The sequence below is a fragment of the Rutidosis leptorrhynchoides genome, chromosome 7 (genome assembly GCF_046630445.1).
Source record: "Rutidosis leptorrhynchoides isolate AG116_Rl617_1_P2 chromosome 7, CSIRO_AGI_Rlap_v1, whole genome shotgun sequence".
NCBI classification, from domain to species: domain Eukaryota; kingdom Viridiplantae; phylum Streptophyta; class Magnoliopsida; order Asterales; family Asteraceae; genus Rutidosis; species Rutidosis leptorrhynchoides.
The window spans coordinates 171,084,647-171,104,139 of NC_092339.1; the positions used below are offsets into that span (position 1 = coordinate 171,084,647).

The window sequence follows — 19,493 nt, forward strand, 5'->3', positions numbered from 1 at the left end:
TTGTTCTAAAGTATATGCTAAACAAAGTTTGCAACTAATATATTTACACATAAATTTAACTCTCAAGTAATCCTAAGTGGACGCTATATTCGTTGATTTGTGTTTTTTGTTTGTTTTGCTCTTTTTATTTAAGAAAACCTAAACATTTCATTATGTGACTATAATTGTACAATGGGCTAGACTAATTCATTTGGCCCAATAGTCTAAGCCTACAAATATCCAAGCAATCTAAATACAGCCCAACCCACAAATTAATAATATCATGTTGCAGGGTTTTGAAATTACATTTACACACTTTTTCATTTAGTCTCACAACCGCTTTAGAGAAAGTTTATTATTCACAATTCAAAACAATCATTTCTGCTAGTCACCTTTGTTGCAGGGTGTACAATCACCTTTGTTGTAGGGTGAGACTAGAAATTTTCATTATGTGACCATAATGGTACAATGGGCTAGACTAATTCATTTGACCCAATAGTCTAAGCTTACAAACATTCAAGCAATCTAAATACAGCCCAACACACTCTAAAAATCATTTAGTCTGACCTCCCGCCATTTTGTTTAATTCGTTACCGATGCTAAGAATGTCGTCTCTTTCTTACACCACCGCTACCTTCCTTTTTTTCCGGCCAACCCGCCATCAACCTCCTTCTTTTGTTTTTTACTCAGATATACATTTTTGGTGGTCGCTGGCTCTGGTGGCAGGAGATTATTGGTGGTGGTAAAAGGGAACAGCAAGAGGTTGATGGTGGTGGTAGACGGAGGTCGTTGAGTCGATTGTGGCAGAAGGTTCAAAATAGTGGTGGTCGTAAAAGGTCAATGGTGGTGATCGACGAAGTTTGTGGTAGGTCGATGGTGGTCGTGGACGCACGGTAGTGGTGGCCTGAGGTCGACATTAGTGGTTGCTGGAGGTTGATTGTGGTGATGACTGATGCCAGGGTAGATTGTGGTAGTGGCAGGTGGTATAGTGAGGTTGTGGTGGCAGCAAGTAGTATAGTGGTGGTGGTATTAGTGAATAAAATTAGACGATAAAATTTTGTAAGTGAAATAATGACCAATTTAACCACGTGAACAATATCAAACTCATGCTAATTAGTACGGTATATAGTTATAGTTATAATTACTAACTTCACAATCAACTACTATGGGTTTGAATTTTTTCATCATATTCGGTTTTAACCGAAACCGAAACCGAACCGAATTCGAATTCGGTTTTCGATTTTGGTTTTGGTTCGGTTTCAATTTGAATCGATTTTTGGTTTTGCTCTAAAACATTTTAAAATCGAATACACCGAAGAAACCGAACCGATAAACATCCTAGAGTATATATTTACATCATATTATATTATTATATTTATATTATTATAAAATAATACTGTAAATAATAAATGGTTTATAAAATAAAAGTTTTGTTTAAGTTCGCAGTTTATTCAAGTTCAATATAAGATAACCATTCAGGCTTGCCTGAGTGGCCACCGAGTTGCCCAATGAAGCACACCACCCGGGTTCAATTCCTAGCTATGCCAAATTGTTCAAAAAGGGAGTGTGACTAGAGGGTGCACATAATGCGCAATTCACCCGGTACCAGGTCTCGTGCTCGGGAGGCTTGATTACCCGAGGTTTTACCTTTTATGGGGGAGCTCAGGGCCGGTCCCGAGAATTTGAGTGCCCTGGACGAAGCGAAGCAAAAGGGCCCCAAGACTCGAAAGAATAATATAAGCTAATTATGAAAAATGACAAGTAACTTCATTTCAGTAAACATAAAGTATTTACCATTAAAATTACATACCGTAATAGTTAAACAATGATTTTTGAAGCTCTCCTCGCATTCTTGGTAGCAAATTGTTTAATTACCTTTTTACAATTTATACTCTCTAAGATTTCATTCTCAATCGTTATCATCGCCAATCCACTCAGTCTTTGTTGGGACATTGTGGATCGTAGGTAATTTTTTAATAACTTCAATTTTGAAAAGCTCCTTTCTGCAGATGCCACTGTAACTGGAATAGTCAATAATATTCTATATGCAATCCATGCGTTTGGAAAAAATTCTTGAGCCTCATTCAAATGCATCAGAATATCTAAAGGATTCTTAAATTCACCTGCTCCTTTTATGTCAAATGACTTCAATTCTCTATAAAGCTCATTACCATTGATATCCGATTTTCCTTCATACTTGAGTTTCTTTTCCAATTCGTTACAAAACAACTTTAGATATTTATCTTCAATTTCCCTCAAGTTATGCGGAAATAAGAAAACAAATAACTTCTCATAGTTTTTAAATTGATCAAATCTTGTTTCAAGAGAAAGAATAGCTTTATCCACAATGTATAAGAAATAATTTACTCTAAAAGCCTCTTCAGGTGTAAATGAAACGTCCTGGCTACTTGAAATCTCATCAAATCTTTTTTTTCTATGAATCAAACGTTTTTTCTGGAAACACTGGGTCAACATCCATTTTAACTGCAATCTCCTTAGCTTCATCAATAGCTTTTGTAAAACCAGTTTCTCTATAATCCTTGAAGTACTCAAGCAATCTATTTATTTCTTTGATAGCAAACTCGATATTCATATCTTGTGATTGTAACTTTTTGCTCACAGTGTTCACCTCATTTAATACTTGATACCAAATGACAATTGATACTAAAAAGTCAAATTCACCAAGTTCTTTTTCCGCTATTGAATTTGTTTCACTAGCAATTGCAGTATAACGTCCATTCTATATTTTTCAATATTAAATGCCCAAACAATATAATTCAAACTTAATGATTAAACTTTAATCAACAATTGTTAAGTGTTAAGAGTTATAAAACATATTAATTAACTTTGTGCAATAATTGACAAGTTAATAAAAGATGAAAATAATAAACTGTTAGTCGACACTCACTGCTAATTAAAATTTATGCATTTATGTAATATTATAACTAATAACCTATAAGTAATAAATAAAAAGTGACATTTATATAAATAATAAAACAATTGGGAACTAAATAAAAATATATATATATACAAGTCATGAATTAGTAAAAAGAAAATAATACTTATCATGTAGTAAATGTAATAATAATAATAACAATAATAATAATAATAATAATAATAATAATAATAATAATAATAATAATAATAATAATAATAATAATAATAATAATAATAATAATAATAATAATAATAATAATAATAATAATGAGACTAAAGAATCTTAAACAATTACATCCTTATGTTGACTAAAAAAATAAAATAAAATATATATATATATATATATATATATATATATATATATATATATATATATATATATATATATATATATATATATATATATATATATATATATATATATAACTATTACCACCTATTATTGACTAAAAATTATAAAATAAAATAAAATCATTAATTAGAACATCTTTATGTTGACTAACACTCTAATACTTGCACTATATAAACACCCCTAGACTCCTAATTTCTCATTCACAAATCACACCAAAATCCTCTCTCAAAAACAATCTCTCCCTCTCCCCCTTTTGTGGTATTCGGATCTTCAAGCTTGTTCTTCGTGTTCATCAAGATTTTCAAGCGTGTTCTTCTTTATTTGGGTTATTTGATCTTCATCACCAAGTTTTCTTCTTGTTTCTTGTTAATCTTCATCATCATTAACAAGGTTGACTTTTCTGCTCACTCATCCAACTTTCTATTCCGAGGAATAACTCTCTCTCTCTCTCTCTCTCTACTTACTAAGGTGAATTCATAGCCCCACTCTTTATTGCTAACAAACTTATTTACTTTTATTGGGGCGAGACACATGCTACTTTTACATTTTACAATTTAGACACAAGTACCAACTAAACTATGCTATACCCGGCTATGTCCGACTAAGTCCCTATTATACCGACAAGTATAAACTACAACTTGTCTTTGGGGCAAACTTGAACGTTTAGTCTAAATATCACGCATTGGCATAACTTTTTGATCTGCGAGATCAACTTTATAAACTAAATCTTGTGGTTTAAAACAACGGTCAAACTTATTTGTTAAACATATGATTTCACTCAACCTTTTTGGTTGACACTTTAGCATGTTTTGTCTCAGGTGCTGTTTGATTCAAGCTTTCTTTCTTACTGCTTATGTGACGCTACTTGGACATAGGATCAAGAGATATCGCATTATTTACTTTTACCTTTGAACACTTACATTATTGTTACTTCCATCATTGTAACGACATTTCATTTTCCGCTGCGTACTCTCAATAAAGATAATTTTATCATTTAGTATTGTTCTCGTTTATTATAATATGTTGGTTTGTTTGGTATTAAGTCGCATTTCGCCCAGGCCCTAAATGGGGGTGTGATATATTGGTATCAGAGCATAACCAGGCTGTTATAGAGAACCAGGATTGCATCTTTATGTGTGCCTTACTTGCTAGCTAGGGTGCCTTAGCAATCTAGGAAACTATAACCTTTCCTGCCTTAGACTTAAAGCATTTAGGATTGTCCTATAATCTTAACAATTATGCTTTAATAAACCTAACTTAAAGATTCTAATCAAAGTCTCTTTCCTAATGTTAGGATGTCAAGCTCAAGCGTTAAAAAACCCAACAAAACAACTCTCTACAAGCCCTCAGAAGAAATGGCTCGTTTCCACCCTACCACCGAAGTAGGTGTTGGACACTCTGCAACTTCGAGACCTGTTCGAAGTCCTTCCTACAGTCCTGCCTCACCATCACCAAATTATAGCCCAAATACTATTCGACATGGGTTACCTCAATACTATCCAACTCCTAGAATCGAGGATAAAGGAAAACGTCATGAAGAAGCTGGTCCGTCAAGGAAGAGAGCCCGATCTCCTTTTTATAATGATGCTTCTAGGTATGAGATCATGAACCTACGAAAAGATACTGAGAGGAACATTGAAGGTTTGCTTCGCCACGTGGCGAGAGTGGAGGTTCGTATGGATGAGAAGGATCGCGAAATTAAGAAATTGGTGGAAGAAAACGTGAAGCTAAGAAAATAATTAATACTGCTAAGGTATGAGGAAGAACGTAACACCCGTTGGGGGAAGCAATCACTTGCTCATCTCAAAGAGGAGGTTGATATCCGGATGGATATAGAGAGAAGTCGTACTGACAAGCAGTTGGCACTAAAGGAGTACGACACCAAAACCGTCAACAGCCGTGTTACGAATCTCTATGACAACCTCGAGTACCTCTATGAAAAGCAAAAAGAAATGAACGAGCGATATGAGAAGTTTATGAAAGAATCCCTTGACTCTCAAACCGAAAGGCTAGAGAAACTTGTGAAGGATAACATGGAGAAAGTGATGAAGCAGTTTGAGGATGAGAAGAAGAGATATGAAGACTACTTCAATCTTGACATTTCCTAGTTTATTTTCCTATTTTTCCATCTACGTAAAGGCTATGCCTTAAACTATTCCTATTCCCGAATCATGTATTAAAAGGCTTATTTTAACGCCTCATTCCTTAATAATATAAAGTGTTTTATTTATATCATGTGATATCAATACTTTATCTTATTCATACTTGTAATTGCTCAACCCTATAACTCGTTAACTTATCCGACTTATGTTCACTTATGTAGCAACATCATGGTTCGTCCAGCTGCACCTACTGTTAACAATATCGTATTGACTACCGAGCAATTCCAACAACTACTCACTGTCGCACAAGGAAACAATCAAGCTAATAATGTTAATCCTCAACTGAAACCTTGTTCATACAAGGATTTCACAAACTGTAATCCTCCTACATTTAAGGGAAATGAAGAAGCAGTTGAACTAGTTCGCTGGTTCGAGAAGATGGAGTCCATCTTCCACATTTGCAACTGTGGTAATAACGATCGAGTAAAGTATGCCACTAGCTCATTAGGTGGTAATGCTTTAACTTGGTGGTCTGCTCATGCCAAGTCCGTAGGAATTGATAATGCTAATGCAATTTCATGGGACGAACTCAAAAGCATGATGATTAATAAATTCTGCCCAAGGAGTCAAGTTCAGAAAATTGAAGCTGAGTTCTGGGAACTGAAGGTGAAGGGTACTGATATTGAGAACTACACCAACCGATGTCTTGAACTCTCTACTCTGTGGAATGTTATTGCTGCCAAGAAGGTTACTCTGGATGCTGTGATTCTCATGGAACAAAATGTAATGTTGGCCAAGAGAAGAAGAGCGTCGGCCATTAAGCCTGTTGACACTAAGGGTAATGAAGGAAAAGGGAAGTTTGAGCCGTCTCAAGGTTCAACTCAGAGTGACGGTAAGAAGCTTGCGGATAGTACGAGGACGAATTATAAGGGTACCTATCCTTTTTGTATTCGTTGTGAGAGACATCACCCGGGGAAGTGTACTGCTACCTGTTCGTTGTGTAAGAAAGTGGGACACGTAGCTAAGACGTGTAAGACTCCTCCAAAGGATAAAGCTATTGTTCCTGCCAAAGCTCCTCCTACTTGTTATACTTGTGGGGAAAAGGGACACATTAGTCCAAATTGCCCTAAGAAGAGAGATAATCCCGCTACTGGAGCCAATACTACTGTTGCAAACGGTCGTGCATTTGTTATTACTGCTACTGAAGCCCGAGATGAAGATGAGGTCATCACGGGTACGTATCTTGTCAATAATTGTTATGCAACTATTTTATTCGATACTGGTGCCGACCGAAGTTATGTGTCTAGTGATTTTTGTACCCTATTTATTGAAAAGCCTCTACCTTTAGAAACCAAAAGATTAGTAGAAGTAGCTAATGGAAAGATCATGCAAGTCGATAAAATCTATAAAAATTGCAACCTATCTTAGCCAACAAAGAATTTAAGATAGACCTTTTACCGGTCGAGCTTGGAAGTTTTGACGTCGTAGTTAGAATGGATTGGTTACATTCATTACATGCTGTCATCCTGTGTTACGATAAAACTGTTCATGTTCCATTGGAAAATGGAGAGACTCTCATCATCCAAGGTGAAAAGTGTGGTTCCAATCTCAATATCATCTCCTATATTAACACCCGCAAATACCTTATGAAAGGTTATCCAGCTATTCTAGCCCACGTTAAGATGATTGAATCGAAAGAGAAGCGTATTGAAGATGTACCAGTGGTTAAAGATTTTCCCGATGTGTTTTTCGAAGATCTTTCTGGTCTTCCACCTCCTCGACAAGTTGAATTCCAAATTAATTTAGCTCCCGGTGCTGCTCCTGTTGCTAAAGCACCATACCGTTTAGCACCTTTAGAAATGAAAGAACTTTTCAGTCAGCTCCAAGAACTATTGGATAAAGGTTTCATTCGTCCAAGCTCGTCCCCATGGGGAGCTCCTATTTTTTTTATTAAAAAGAAGGATGGTACGTTAAGGATGTGCATTGATTACCGCGAACTTAACAAGCTTACTATCAAGAACCGTTATCCGTTGCCACGTTTTGATGATCTATTTGACCAACTTCAAGGATCAAGAGTTTATTCAAAGATTGATTTAAGGTCCGGTTATCACCAACTTAAAGTCAAGGAATCCGATATTCCTAAGACTGCTTTTTGCACTCGTTATGGGCACTATGAATTCTGTGTCATGCTTTTTGGTTTAAATAATGCTCCTGCCGTGTTCATGGATCTCATGAATCGTGTTTGTAAACCGTATCTTGATAAATTTGTCATCGTGTTCATTGACGATATCTTGATCTATTCGAAAAGTGAGAAAGAGCATGAGCAACATTTGCGCATGATTCTTGAACTCTTACGAAAGGAACAACTTTATGCTAAATTTTCTAAGTGCGAGTTTTGGCTCAAAACCGTACAATTTATTGGACATGTTGTTGATAGAAACGGAATACATGTCGATCCAGCTAAGATTTCTGCTATTCAGAAATGGGAGATACCAAAGACTGTGAAGCATATTCGTCAATTTTTGAGACTTGCCGGTTACTATCGAAGGTTCATAAAAGATTTTTCTCTCATTGCTAAACCTCTTACAAAGCTGACTCAAAAAGGGAAGAAATTTGAGTGGTCCAAAGAACAGGAATCTGCTTTCAAGATTCTGAAGGAGAAGTTGACCACAGCCCCGATTCTATCTTTACCTGAAGGTACTGATGACTTCGTTGTTTACTGCGATGCCTCAAAGCAAGGCTTTGGTTGTGTTTTAATGCAACGTGAAAAGGTAATTGCCTACGCATCTAGACAGTTGAAGAAACATGAAGAGAATTATACCACACATGACCTTGAGTTTGGTGCCGTGGTATTTGCATTGAAGATATGGAGACATTATCTATATGGTACTCACTTTACGGTGTACACTGACCATAAAAGTCTTCGACACATCTTTGATAAAAAACAGCTGAATATGAGGCAAAGCCGATGGCTCGAGTTACTGAACGATTATCACTGTGAGCTAAAATATCATCCTGGCAAGGCAAATGTAGTTGCCGATGCTCTTAGTTGAAAAGATGATATTAAACGCGTTCGTGCTCTAAATCTGAAAATCAAATCGAATCTTATATCACGAATCTGTGAAGCTCAATTGGAAGCTATTAAACCGACACTTATCAAAGGTGAAGGACCTATAGGTTTTGAGAACCAACTTCAAGTGAAAGCTAATGGTACACGGTACTTTGGCAATAGAATTTGGGTTCCTCGCTTCGGAAATCTCCGCGAACTAGTCTTAGATGAAGCACATAAGACTAGGTACTCTATTCATCCCAGTTACAGTAAGATGTATCACGATGTGAAGCAATTCTACTGGTGGTCTAATATGAAAGCCGACATTGCTACTTATGTTAGCAAGTGTCTCACTTGTTTAAAAGTCAAGCCCGAACATCAAAAGCCTTCTGGTCTGTTGACACAACCTGGTATTCCGCAGTGGAAGTGGGAGTGCATCACTATGGACTTCGTTACTAAGTTACCTAAAACTTCGAACGGTAACGATACTATTTGGGTCGTAGTTGATCGTCTTACTAAATCTGCACATTTCATACCGATCAAGGAAACCGACAAGATGGAGAAATTATCAAAGCTTTACATTAAAGAAATTGTCTCACGTCATGGAGTTCCTATCTCGATTATTTCTGATCGCGACAGTCGATTCGTTTCAAGATTCTGGAAAACTTTACAATCTGCTCTTGGAACTCAACTCGACATGAGTACAGCCTATCATCCGCAAACTGATGGTCAGAGTGAATGAACTATCCAAACCATGGAGGAAATGCTACGTGCTTGTGCAATCGATTTCGGCAAAGGTTGGGATAGACATCTACCTTTGGTCGAATTTTCTTACAACAACAGTTATCACTCCAGCATTAAAGCTGCACCATTTGAAGCTTTATGTGGACGGAAATGTAGATCCCCTTTGTGTTGGGACGAACTCGAGGACAGACATTTAACTGGTCCCGAAATCATTCATGAAACTATCGAAAAGATTGCTCAGATTAAGCAACGATTAGAAACTGCCCGTAGCTTACAAAAGAGCTATGCCGATAAGAAACGAAAGGATATAGAATACCAAGTTGGAGATAAAGTCATGTTGAAAGTATCCTCTTGGAAAGGTGTTATTCGTTTCGGTAAATGAAGCAAACTCAGTCCACGATATGTTGGACCTTTCACGATCACTCAAAGAGTCGGTACCGTGGCGTACCGATTAGAACTACCAACTGAACTTAGCCAAGTACATGATGTGTTTCATGTCTCGAATCTTAAAAGGTGTCTTGCTGATGACACACTTGTTATTCCTTTGGATGATATCCGCATTGATGAACAAATGCACTTCGTTGAAGAACCTATAGAAATCATGGAAGGAGAGGTCAAACAAACGCGTAAAAGCAGCATACCTATCATTAAAGTTCGTTGGAATTCGCGTAGATTCCCCGAATATACTTGGGAACGCAAAGACCAAATGATACGGAAATATCCCCATCTCTTCTCAACTGCTGATGCAAACGAGAAATCTACTTAAAACTTCGGGACGAAGTTTCTAATAACGGGGAGGTACTATAACGACCCTCATTTTTCTATTCTATATTTTTCCAATATTAAATGCCCAAACAATATAATTAAAACTTAATGATTAAACTTTAATCAACAATTGTTAAGTGTTAAGAGTTATAAAACATATTAATTAACTTTGTGCAATAATTGACAAGTTAATAAAAGATGAAAATAATAAACTGTTAGTCGACACTCACTGCTAATTAAAATTTATGCATTTATGTAATATTATAACTAATAACCTATAAGTAATAAATAAAAAGTGACATTTATATAAATAATAATAAAAATTGGGAACTAAATAAAAAAATATATACAAGTCATGAATTAGTAAAAAGAAAATAATACTTATCATGTAGTAAATGTAAAAATAATAATAATAATAATAATAATAATAATAATAATAATAATAATAATAATAATAATAATAATAATAATAATAATAATAATAACAATAATAATAATAATAACAATAATAATAATAATAATAATGAGACTAAAGAATCTTAAACAATTACATCCTTATGTTGACTAAAAAATAAAATAATATATATATATATATATATATATATATATATATATATATATATATATATATATATATATATATATATAACTAGTACCACCTATTGTTGACTAAAAATTATAAAATAAAATAAAATCATTAATTAGAACATCCTTATGTTGAGTAACACTCTAATACTTGCACTATATAAACACCCCTAGACTCCTAGTTTCTCATTCACAAATCACATCAAAATCCTCTCTCAAAAACAATCTCTCCCTCTCCCTCTCTTGTGGTATTCGAATCTTCAAGCTTGTTCTTCGTGTTCATCAAGATTTACAAGCGTGTTCTTCATTATTTGGGTTATTTGATCTTCATCACCAAGTTTTCTTCTTGTTTCTTGTTAATCTTCATCATCATTAACAAGGTTGACTTTTCTTGTCACTCATCCAACTTTCTATTCCGAGGAATAACTCTCTCTCTCGCTCTACTTACTAAGGTGAATTCATAGCCCCACTCTTTATTGCTAGCAAACTTATTTAATTTTATTGAGGTGTGACACATGCTACTTTTACATTTTACAATTTAGACACAAGTACCAACTAAACTATGCTATACCCGTCTATGTCCGACTAAGTCCCTATTAAACCGACAAGTATAAACTACAACTTGTTTTTGGGGCAAACTTGAACGTTTAGTCTTAATATCACGCATTGGCATAACTTTTTGATCTGCGATATAACAACCCTCATTTTTCCTTCATGAAATGACAGAAATTCCCTTAGGGTTCATTGGTTGTTTGGACATTATAACTAGCGTTGTTATTCGAGTGATTAATACTAAAACCCTAATAGTATTTAAAACCCTAAACCTAACCCTATGCATTAAAATGCTAAACCCTAGTACCATTTAATATTTAATATTAAACTCTAACCCTAATACTAAATTAATAATATAAACTAAATGTAATAATATTAAATGGTGACATTTATAAAATTAAAAACTAATTAGAACCTAATTGAGAATTCATAAAAGTTAGGGTCTAATAAATAAATAAAAGGTAATCAAAATAAAATGTAAGTTTAATGATAACTATATAAAAAATATAAAATATATAAATAAATATATGGGCCGTATAAAAAAAATATAGAATTATGTAACATAAATAAATCGTCTGTTTGGAAAAAAAAGAATAATAAACTTGATCACAAAGGAATTCTATCCTAGCCAAACTCTAATTGTTGATCTTGAACTCCAAGTAAACCAATTAGGATTAGGAAACCAAAACATCTATAAAAGGAATCAAGATTTTCCATCAAATACATCACAATTTCCTTCTTAATTTTTGCTGCAATAGTCGACACTTTTCTTCCTGCTTTTCCTCTTTTCAGTCGACTAAAACAAGCCACCAACAAGGCTGCTGCAGTCAACACCATGATTCTAAAAAAAACCCTCTAGTTGCTGAGTTTTTTTTTTGCAGCCCAGACCACCACCTGTGCAGCAGCTTTCTGCTGCCTTTCATCACCCAAAACAGCCCCAACCATCGCCAAATTGCTATCTTCTGCAGCCCACCCATCGCCACCACCTGCAGAGATTGTAGCAGCCCTACACCCGCCATTATCTATAGTTTTGCTGCTGTTCCTGTGCGCCAATAACAGCCTTATAATCAACCATTGTTGTTGTACTTTCTTGCTGTGCTGCTGCTACGTTTTTCTCCTATCCTTTTGCGTGACAAAAATAGCCCAAGAAACTTGTTTTGGGTCATCCTTGTTGTTGCTGGTTTCTGTTCCTTATTCGCATAATCATCATCATCATAAGCCTTGGTCTTTAATCCCTAAGGTATACCTAATAAACCCTAGTTAATCTTGTTCTTAATTTAATTACCTTTAATGTTATATATAAGTATTATGATTAAGTATTAAGATTAATTAATGAATGAGTTATGAGGGTTGTAAGGATTTTGTTAAAAATATGGTTAATACAAATATAAGGTTTATGATTTTATGTAGGTGAAAAAGTTAAACGTAGATTATAAATAAGAATTGTTTATGAATAATAAAGATTAGGGTTACTAGGTGATGAATATAATAAGGTTAAAGGATGTAATGAAAGATTATGATTAATGTTAATAAGTTAGTTAAATAAATATAAGATTAAAGTTATTAAGTTAGGATGCCCATAAAACTAGTTTGATAAGTAAAAGGTTATGATGTGAGATAATAATGATTAAGAGTTATGATTATGAATGTTAATAAGTTCATAGGTCATGATTATGATTAATGGGATTAGTTGTAAAATATGAAAGAGTATTAGTAAATAATAATGATAAGTATACATAATAGTTGAATAATTAAAGACTAATAATATCATTATTAGTATAACTTATACACTTACCTATATAGTAACACTTAAGTACACTAAGTATACAATCACCTATATAAATATAACATTTCTCGAAAACGGTCACTGTTAATATAGTTTGCTATATTAATAAACAAGCTTTATGTCTACTAGACATTAATTAATTGAACATTATATCTCTAGGTTGAGATCTCCGCTTACACTCTGTTCTTACCACTCGCGTGGAATATCTACTTGCTACTAAGGTGAACTTCATAGCCCCACTTTTTAACTATTTCTATTTACTTATTTTAAACTTTGGGGTGACACACATGCTTGCTTTTAAACTGTTTTACGCTTAGACACGAGTACATGAAAACATTATTTTGATTAGTTCAAACTGTGCTAAATTGCTTTGATTCATGCTAAATTCCTACCATGATATCGTTAATTGCTACGTATAAAGGCAAGCTTAGTTATTGTGAATAGCGCTATTGAGAGCGACATCTCTATCCGGATGACCGTTGGTCAATGGATACATAATAATGATTCACGACACGAACATTATGTGTTTAGGGTAACTTATGGTTAGTATCGATATCATATACACCAGAACTACTACCGAACTGATTAAACTTTATAATTAAATCTTGTGGTCTAAAAACTTGGTTATTATTGATAAACCTATGTTGTTCACTCAACCATTTTTGGTTGACACTTTAAGCATGTTTTGTCTCAGGTGAAGATTACTAAAGATTATTTGCTATTTGGACTTTGCTGCTTTTGGAGTCCGCATATTATCATTCATATTATTGCATTAAAACATTTAAGTTTACAATTGTAATGACTTAATACTTTTCGCTGCTTTAAATACATTAGTTTATATTAAAACATCTCATATAGAGTCTGCTCGTTTATACATACTTTTGTTATGATATTGTGAAGTCATATTTCCCCAGCCCTATTTGGGGGTATGACAGAGTGGTATCAGAGCTCAGTTAGTTATAGAGAACCAGGATTGCATTTTATGTGTGTCTTATGTGTTAGTTAGGTGCCTTAGCAATCTGTAGGACTATAACCTTTCCTGGCTTAGCTTATGTTCCTTTACTTGTTCATATTCATGCCTTATTTTTTAGTGTTTCCTTATTATATGTTTCATTTTATCTTGCCTTTCCTTAGCATCCCTCTCGATACCCTGCTTCCTTTCCTAAGGATGTCATTTAAGACTTCTGAATTTCACAACATTTTCCATGACATTTATTACGGTAATGTACATAACATTATTGTTATAATACATACCTTGATGCCTTGGGTTGCGAACCAGAAAATGTCCTTCTAGACTCATGAAGATTCTCTCCCTACAATCTTTAGTGCGTTGGGAAACGCTTTAGGTTATGTACTCTTTAAACGGCAATTGAACTTTAAGTCCCTAGAAAGTTTTCTAATAAATAAAAATTCTGTAGTTGATCACATATCTTGACCCTATGAAGTGACCTTGGAATGGAAATATGAATTAGTGAAATATAATGACGTCAGGCCAACGTGATTATATTACGGTAATTCATAAAGATATTCCAATATCATGAAATATGGAATAGAAAGTGAATCAAAGAAAATTTCCAAACTATTATTCAAAAATCTCAATGTTATTACATGAAGGGTAATTATCATATGATTTATAGATATACGAAGAGATCGTTACGATCAAACTATATATCTCATACCCATGAGTAGATTAATAAATTCTCCTATGCCATAAAATTGGTAAAGCTTGGCATTCTTAAACAACTTATCTCTTTGACACTTAATTAGAAGGAAGGATGCATGTTCTTAGGTGACCTGAAGCAGTGTTGTAAAAGTCGTCCGACTTGACCGACGTGTCGGCCGATGCGTCATTTTTTTGGGTTCTCCGTCCCGTTTTTTCTAAAAACGACTCAAAAGACGGTCAAAGCTAAAAGTTCGGTCAAAGTCTGTCAAAGACGGTCAAAGTTGGTCAAAAACTGTCAAAATCAGTCAAATTTTCGTCAAAATCTGATATGTTTTTAAAAATTAGGTTTTGTTTTAATTTTTTGGGCCACTTTTTTCTCCGTGTCCTTACTGATTATGTACTCGGTAACATTAATTAAGTTTGAAGTTCGATTGTTTTAAATTCAAGTTCTTATTTAAGAAATTTATGGTACATAATCAACTATTTTATATGTATATAAATATATATTTAAGAAATTATTAATGAAGTCAACGTCGGTCAATGATCGACGCGTCACCGACGCGTCATCGACTCGGCCGACGCGTCCTTTTTAGGTCTAGACCGATGCGTCCCTGACTCGTGACTTTTACAACCTTGACCTGAAGTGACACTCCCGAAATTTCTTCTAAGCATGCTTCCTGTTATGTTATATGTAATTACGTACCTAGTGTAGATTTTCATAAACCCATTAGGAAACCCGTCGAAGATAAGCGACAACCACTCGCAAGATTTTCATTTGAAAATTTAAACGAAGATATTATAAACACCACATTCACTATCACGTTCTCATACTCTACCATTCATATCTCACTTGTTAGCAATAACTTCACACATGAACATTTGAATACCAAGAACTTATATTAGTCATCAACCACACTTAAATTCAATAGTCATCATTACCCCGCAACATTGTTGCTCAAATATCACCCGGAATTTTCAAGGTCTTTCACTCAAATTTTCTTAGTTTTTCTCCAAATATAAAATTCTGTTTGCCAAAATTTTACCTACATTATTTTACTGCGCGATCCTCTCGAAATTTTATAAATTTATTTACCGCCATTCGTGCAAATTTTATAAATTGTATATATTTAAGCAAAATTTACCTTTATTTATTTTGACTAGTACATATAAAATTATACTCTCACTTTTACAAATCAATTTAAAAGATATTTTTACGTAAAATATGTTGTACATAACTCTAGTTTTACTAAGAACTTCGTTCCTTTCTACATTGCCACCTTAAACGACTCGAACTTCTATAAAATTCTCATTACTTGTTTATGTAAAATTTTTCGTATTATTCTACACCACGTAGTAATCACAATTCCTCTTGCCCTTCGAAACTTACCATTGAGTTCATCATTTAAAACTCTATGTTCTCAGTAACTTTTCCCTTGTAAGGTTGACTGTTGAGAAGATTTTACTTCTGATATTTCACGGCTAAACCGCAACACCCGCGTAAATATCAATTCTATAATTCAATATTCTGTGGCATTTATGTGGTTACTCCAAACATTTCTTCCTTCGTGGATTGCAACTGGACATTATCCTAGTCAAGTTTCGATCCCTGATTTGACATGTAACTGAAACCATGATCATAAAGTTACATTCTACAACGTGCTATCAAAAACTATTTCCAAGGATAAGTTCGCATGTATTATAATCTTTCGTTAATCTTTCATACCATCCTGAGGGCATCTTAGTAATTATGGCATACTTGTATATAAGCCTGATTAGTGACTGCCCAGTTGACATCTCCTTTCGTCGATTCACATTAGGAATCTCTATGGTTACCATCCGGAATTTGAAAGTTGGTACCATCTCTAACAAACACAAGCCATGCATCAAACTTCATGGTTGTGATCTCCACAAACTCCTACCTGTTTGTCTGCTCTAGAATTTTGGCATAAAACGCTCATGGTTTTAAATGAGCTTAGTAATGTTTCTAAAACTTCATGTATCCGATTTACTGAAATGCGTGAATAGCATTATCTTCTCTTTTTGAGGAAATCTATGAAACTCCTGTTATTCCTTTGGATTACTTTCGCATTGATAATAAGATGCATTTCAAAGAAGAACCTGTAAAAGTTAAGGGTCATAAAGATTCAAACTCTTGAAACAGGACAACAATTCCTATTGCCAAAAAAAATCCGTTGGAATTCACGACAAGGCCCCGAGCATACTTGGGAATGTGAAGACCAAATGAAACGGAAATATCCATATCTATTCTCATCTGTTGATGCATCCGAGAAGTCTTCCTGAAACTTCGGGACGAAGTTTAAATTAACGGGGAGGTACTATAACAACCCTCATTTTTCCTTCATGAAATGACAAAAATGCCCTTAGGGTTCATTGGTTGTTTGGACATTATAACTAGGGTTGTTATTCTAGTGATTAATACTAAAACCCTAATAGTATTTAAAACCCTAAACCTAACCCTATGCATTAAAATGCTAAACCCTAATACCATTTAATATTTAATGTTAAACCCTTACCCTAATACTAAATTAATAATATAAACTAAATGTAATAATATTAAATGGTTACATTTATAAAATTAAAAACTAATTAGAACCTAATTAAGAATTCATAAAAGTTAGGTTCTAATAAATAAATAAAAGGTAATCAAAATAAAATGTAACTTTAAAGATAACTATATAAAAAAAATATAAAATATATAAATAAATATATGGGCCGTATAAAAAAAATATAGAATTATGTAACATAAATAAATCGTTTGTTTGGGAAAAAAAAAAGAATAATAAACTTGATCACAAAGGAATTCTATCCTAGCCAAACTCTAATTGTTAATCTTGAACTCCAAGTAAACCTATTGGGATTAGGAAACCAAAACATCTATAAAAGGGATCAAGATTTTCCATCAAATACATCACAATTTCCTTCTTAATTTTTGCTGCAATAGTCGACACTTTCCTTCCTGCTTTTCCTCTTTTCAGTTGACTAAAACTAGCCACCAACAAGGCTGCTGCAGTCGACACCACCATCCTAAAAAAAACCCTCTAGTTACTGCGGTTTTTTTTGGTAGCCCAGACCACCACCTGTGCAGCAGCTTTCTGCTGCCTTTCGTCGCCCAAAACAGCCCCAACCATTGCCAAATTGCTGTCTTCTGCAGCCCACCCATCGCCACCACCTGCTGCGCAGCCTGATAGTGCTCCAAATGAACATATATTTAGTCGCAATATCATCCCAATATGTAAAGTTTTCAGTTGTAATTGTTCTATTTTCAAGTAATATTCGTTTAAATAAATAAGTACGAAGACAAAAGGCGAAAACGAAGAATTGAAGAAAAAGTGCAACTAAAGCTGAAAAAAGTGTCACTAAAGCCATAGTGCACTCAAAAGTGCCACTAAAAGTGAGTTAAAAGACTTGCACGGATTTTGGAAGTTAAGGAAAATTATTTCTTAGCAAATTACAAATCGCGGAACGCAAAGTACAAGATATCTGCGCGTACGAAAAGACGTTCGAAAATCCGGAACTGATACCCGAGCCAACTATCAACGCCCGACTCAACGCACCAAAAATTACAAGTCTACTATGCACAAAAATATAATATAATATATATATAATTATATAAATTATATATGTATTATATATATTTATTAATTATGTCGACAAGCAAGTGGCCAAACAAATGTGAGCTGGATCCAGTGGCCATGCGATCGCATGGCCTGGATGCCTATAACTCATGCGATCGCATGGCCTGAAAATTCAGGCCAGGTCCTATAAATAGGTAGCTTATTCGACGAGTTAAACACAAAAAAAATATATATATATATTACTCCCTCTATTTAAGTATAATATATATATATATATATATATATATATATATATATATATATATATATATATATATATATATATATATATATATATATATATATATACATATATAATATATATATATATATATATATATATATATATATATATATATATATATATATATATATATATATAGTATATGTTATTTTTATATTAGATTAGTTTGGGTAATGTAAAGATTATTTTACGGGTTTTAAATTCGAAGTTCTGTTCGTGTAACACTACGCGATAAATACTCAATGTAAGTTATGTTCTCCTTTTTAAATTAATGTCTCGTAGCTAAGTTATTATTATGTTTATTTGAGCCGAAGTAATCATGATATTGGGCTAAATATTAAGATGGGGTAATTAGGCTTTGTACCATAATTGGGGTTTGGACAAAAGAACGACACTTGTGGAAATTAGACTATGGGCTATTAATGGGCTTTATATTAAATTAACGATACCTCGTTAATTTAATATAAAGGTTACAATTTGACGTATCTATATATAACCACATACGCTTAATAGGATACGATGGGCGGGATATTTATAAATACGAATTATTGTTCATTTGACCAGACACGGGGATGGATTAATAGTCAATGGACTCATTAAAATAGGGGTGGATTACATTCAAGGGTAATTGGTGTAATTGTTAACAAAGTATTAAAACCTTGGATTACACACAGTCGATAACCTAGTGTATTCATTAAACAAAGTATTAAGACCTTGTTACAGTTCGAATCCCCAATTAGTTGGAATATTTGACTTCGGGTATAAGGTTAAATTTGCCGAGCATTTTATAATTATGACCGATGAACTATTATGGACAAAAACCAGATAGGTTTCAATTACATCCAGGACAAAGGACAAATAACCTAGGGTAAAAAATTAAAATCAAAACGTCAAACATCATGATTACGGAAGTTTAAATAAGCATAATTATTTTATTTTATATTTCATCGTACCTTTAATTATCGTCATTTATATTTTGCATTAGGTTTTAATTGTGACTTAAGATATAAAACCGACAAACCAGTCATTAAACGGTAAACCCCCTTTTATAATAATAAATATTATTATATATAATTATATATATTTGTACAAATATAGTT

At 33.7% G+C, this 19,493-nt stretch overlaps 1 protein-coding gene across 1 annotated transcript; it reads right to left on the reverse strand.

The window, feature by feature from the left end:
- Nucleotides 1-1,797: 1,797 nt before the first annotated feature.
- Nucleotides 1,798-17,558, reverse strand: LOC139859785 (uncharacterized). The gene is made up of 4 exons (XM_071848560.1): nt 17,443-17,558; nt 11,960-12,107; nt 2,427-2,719; nt 1,798-2,293 (listed from the first exon to the last, which is right to left on the reverse strand). Exons 1-4 carry the CDS (start codon nt 17,556-17,558, stop codon nt 1,798-1,800), a joined length of 1,053 nt encoding a protein of 350 aa, XP_071704661.1.
- Nucleotides 17,559-19,493: the final 1,935 nt, after the last annotated feature.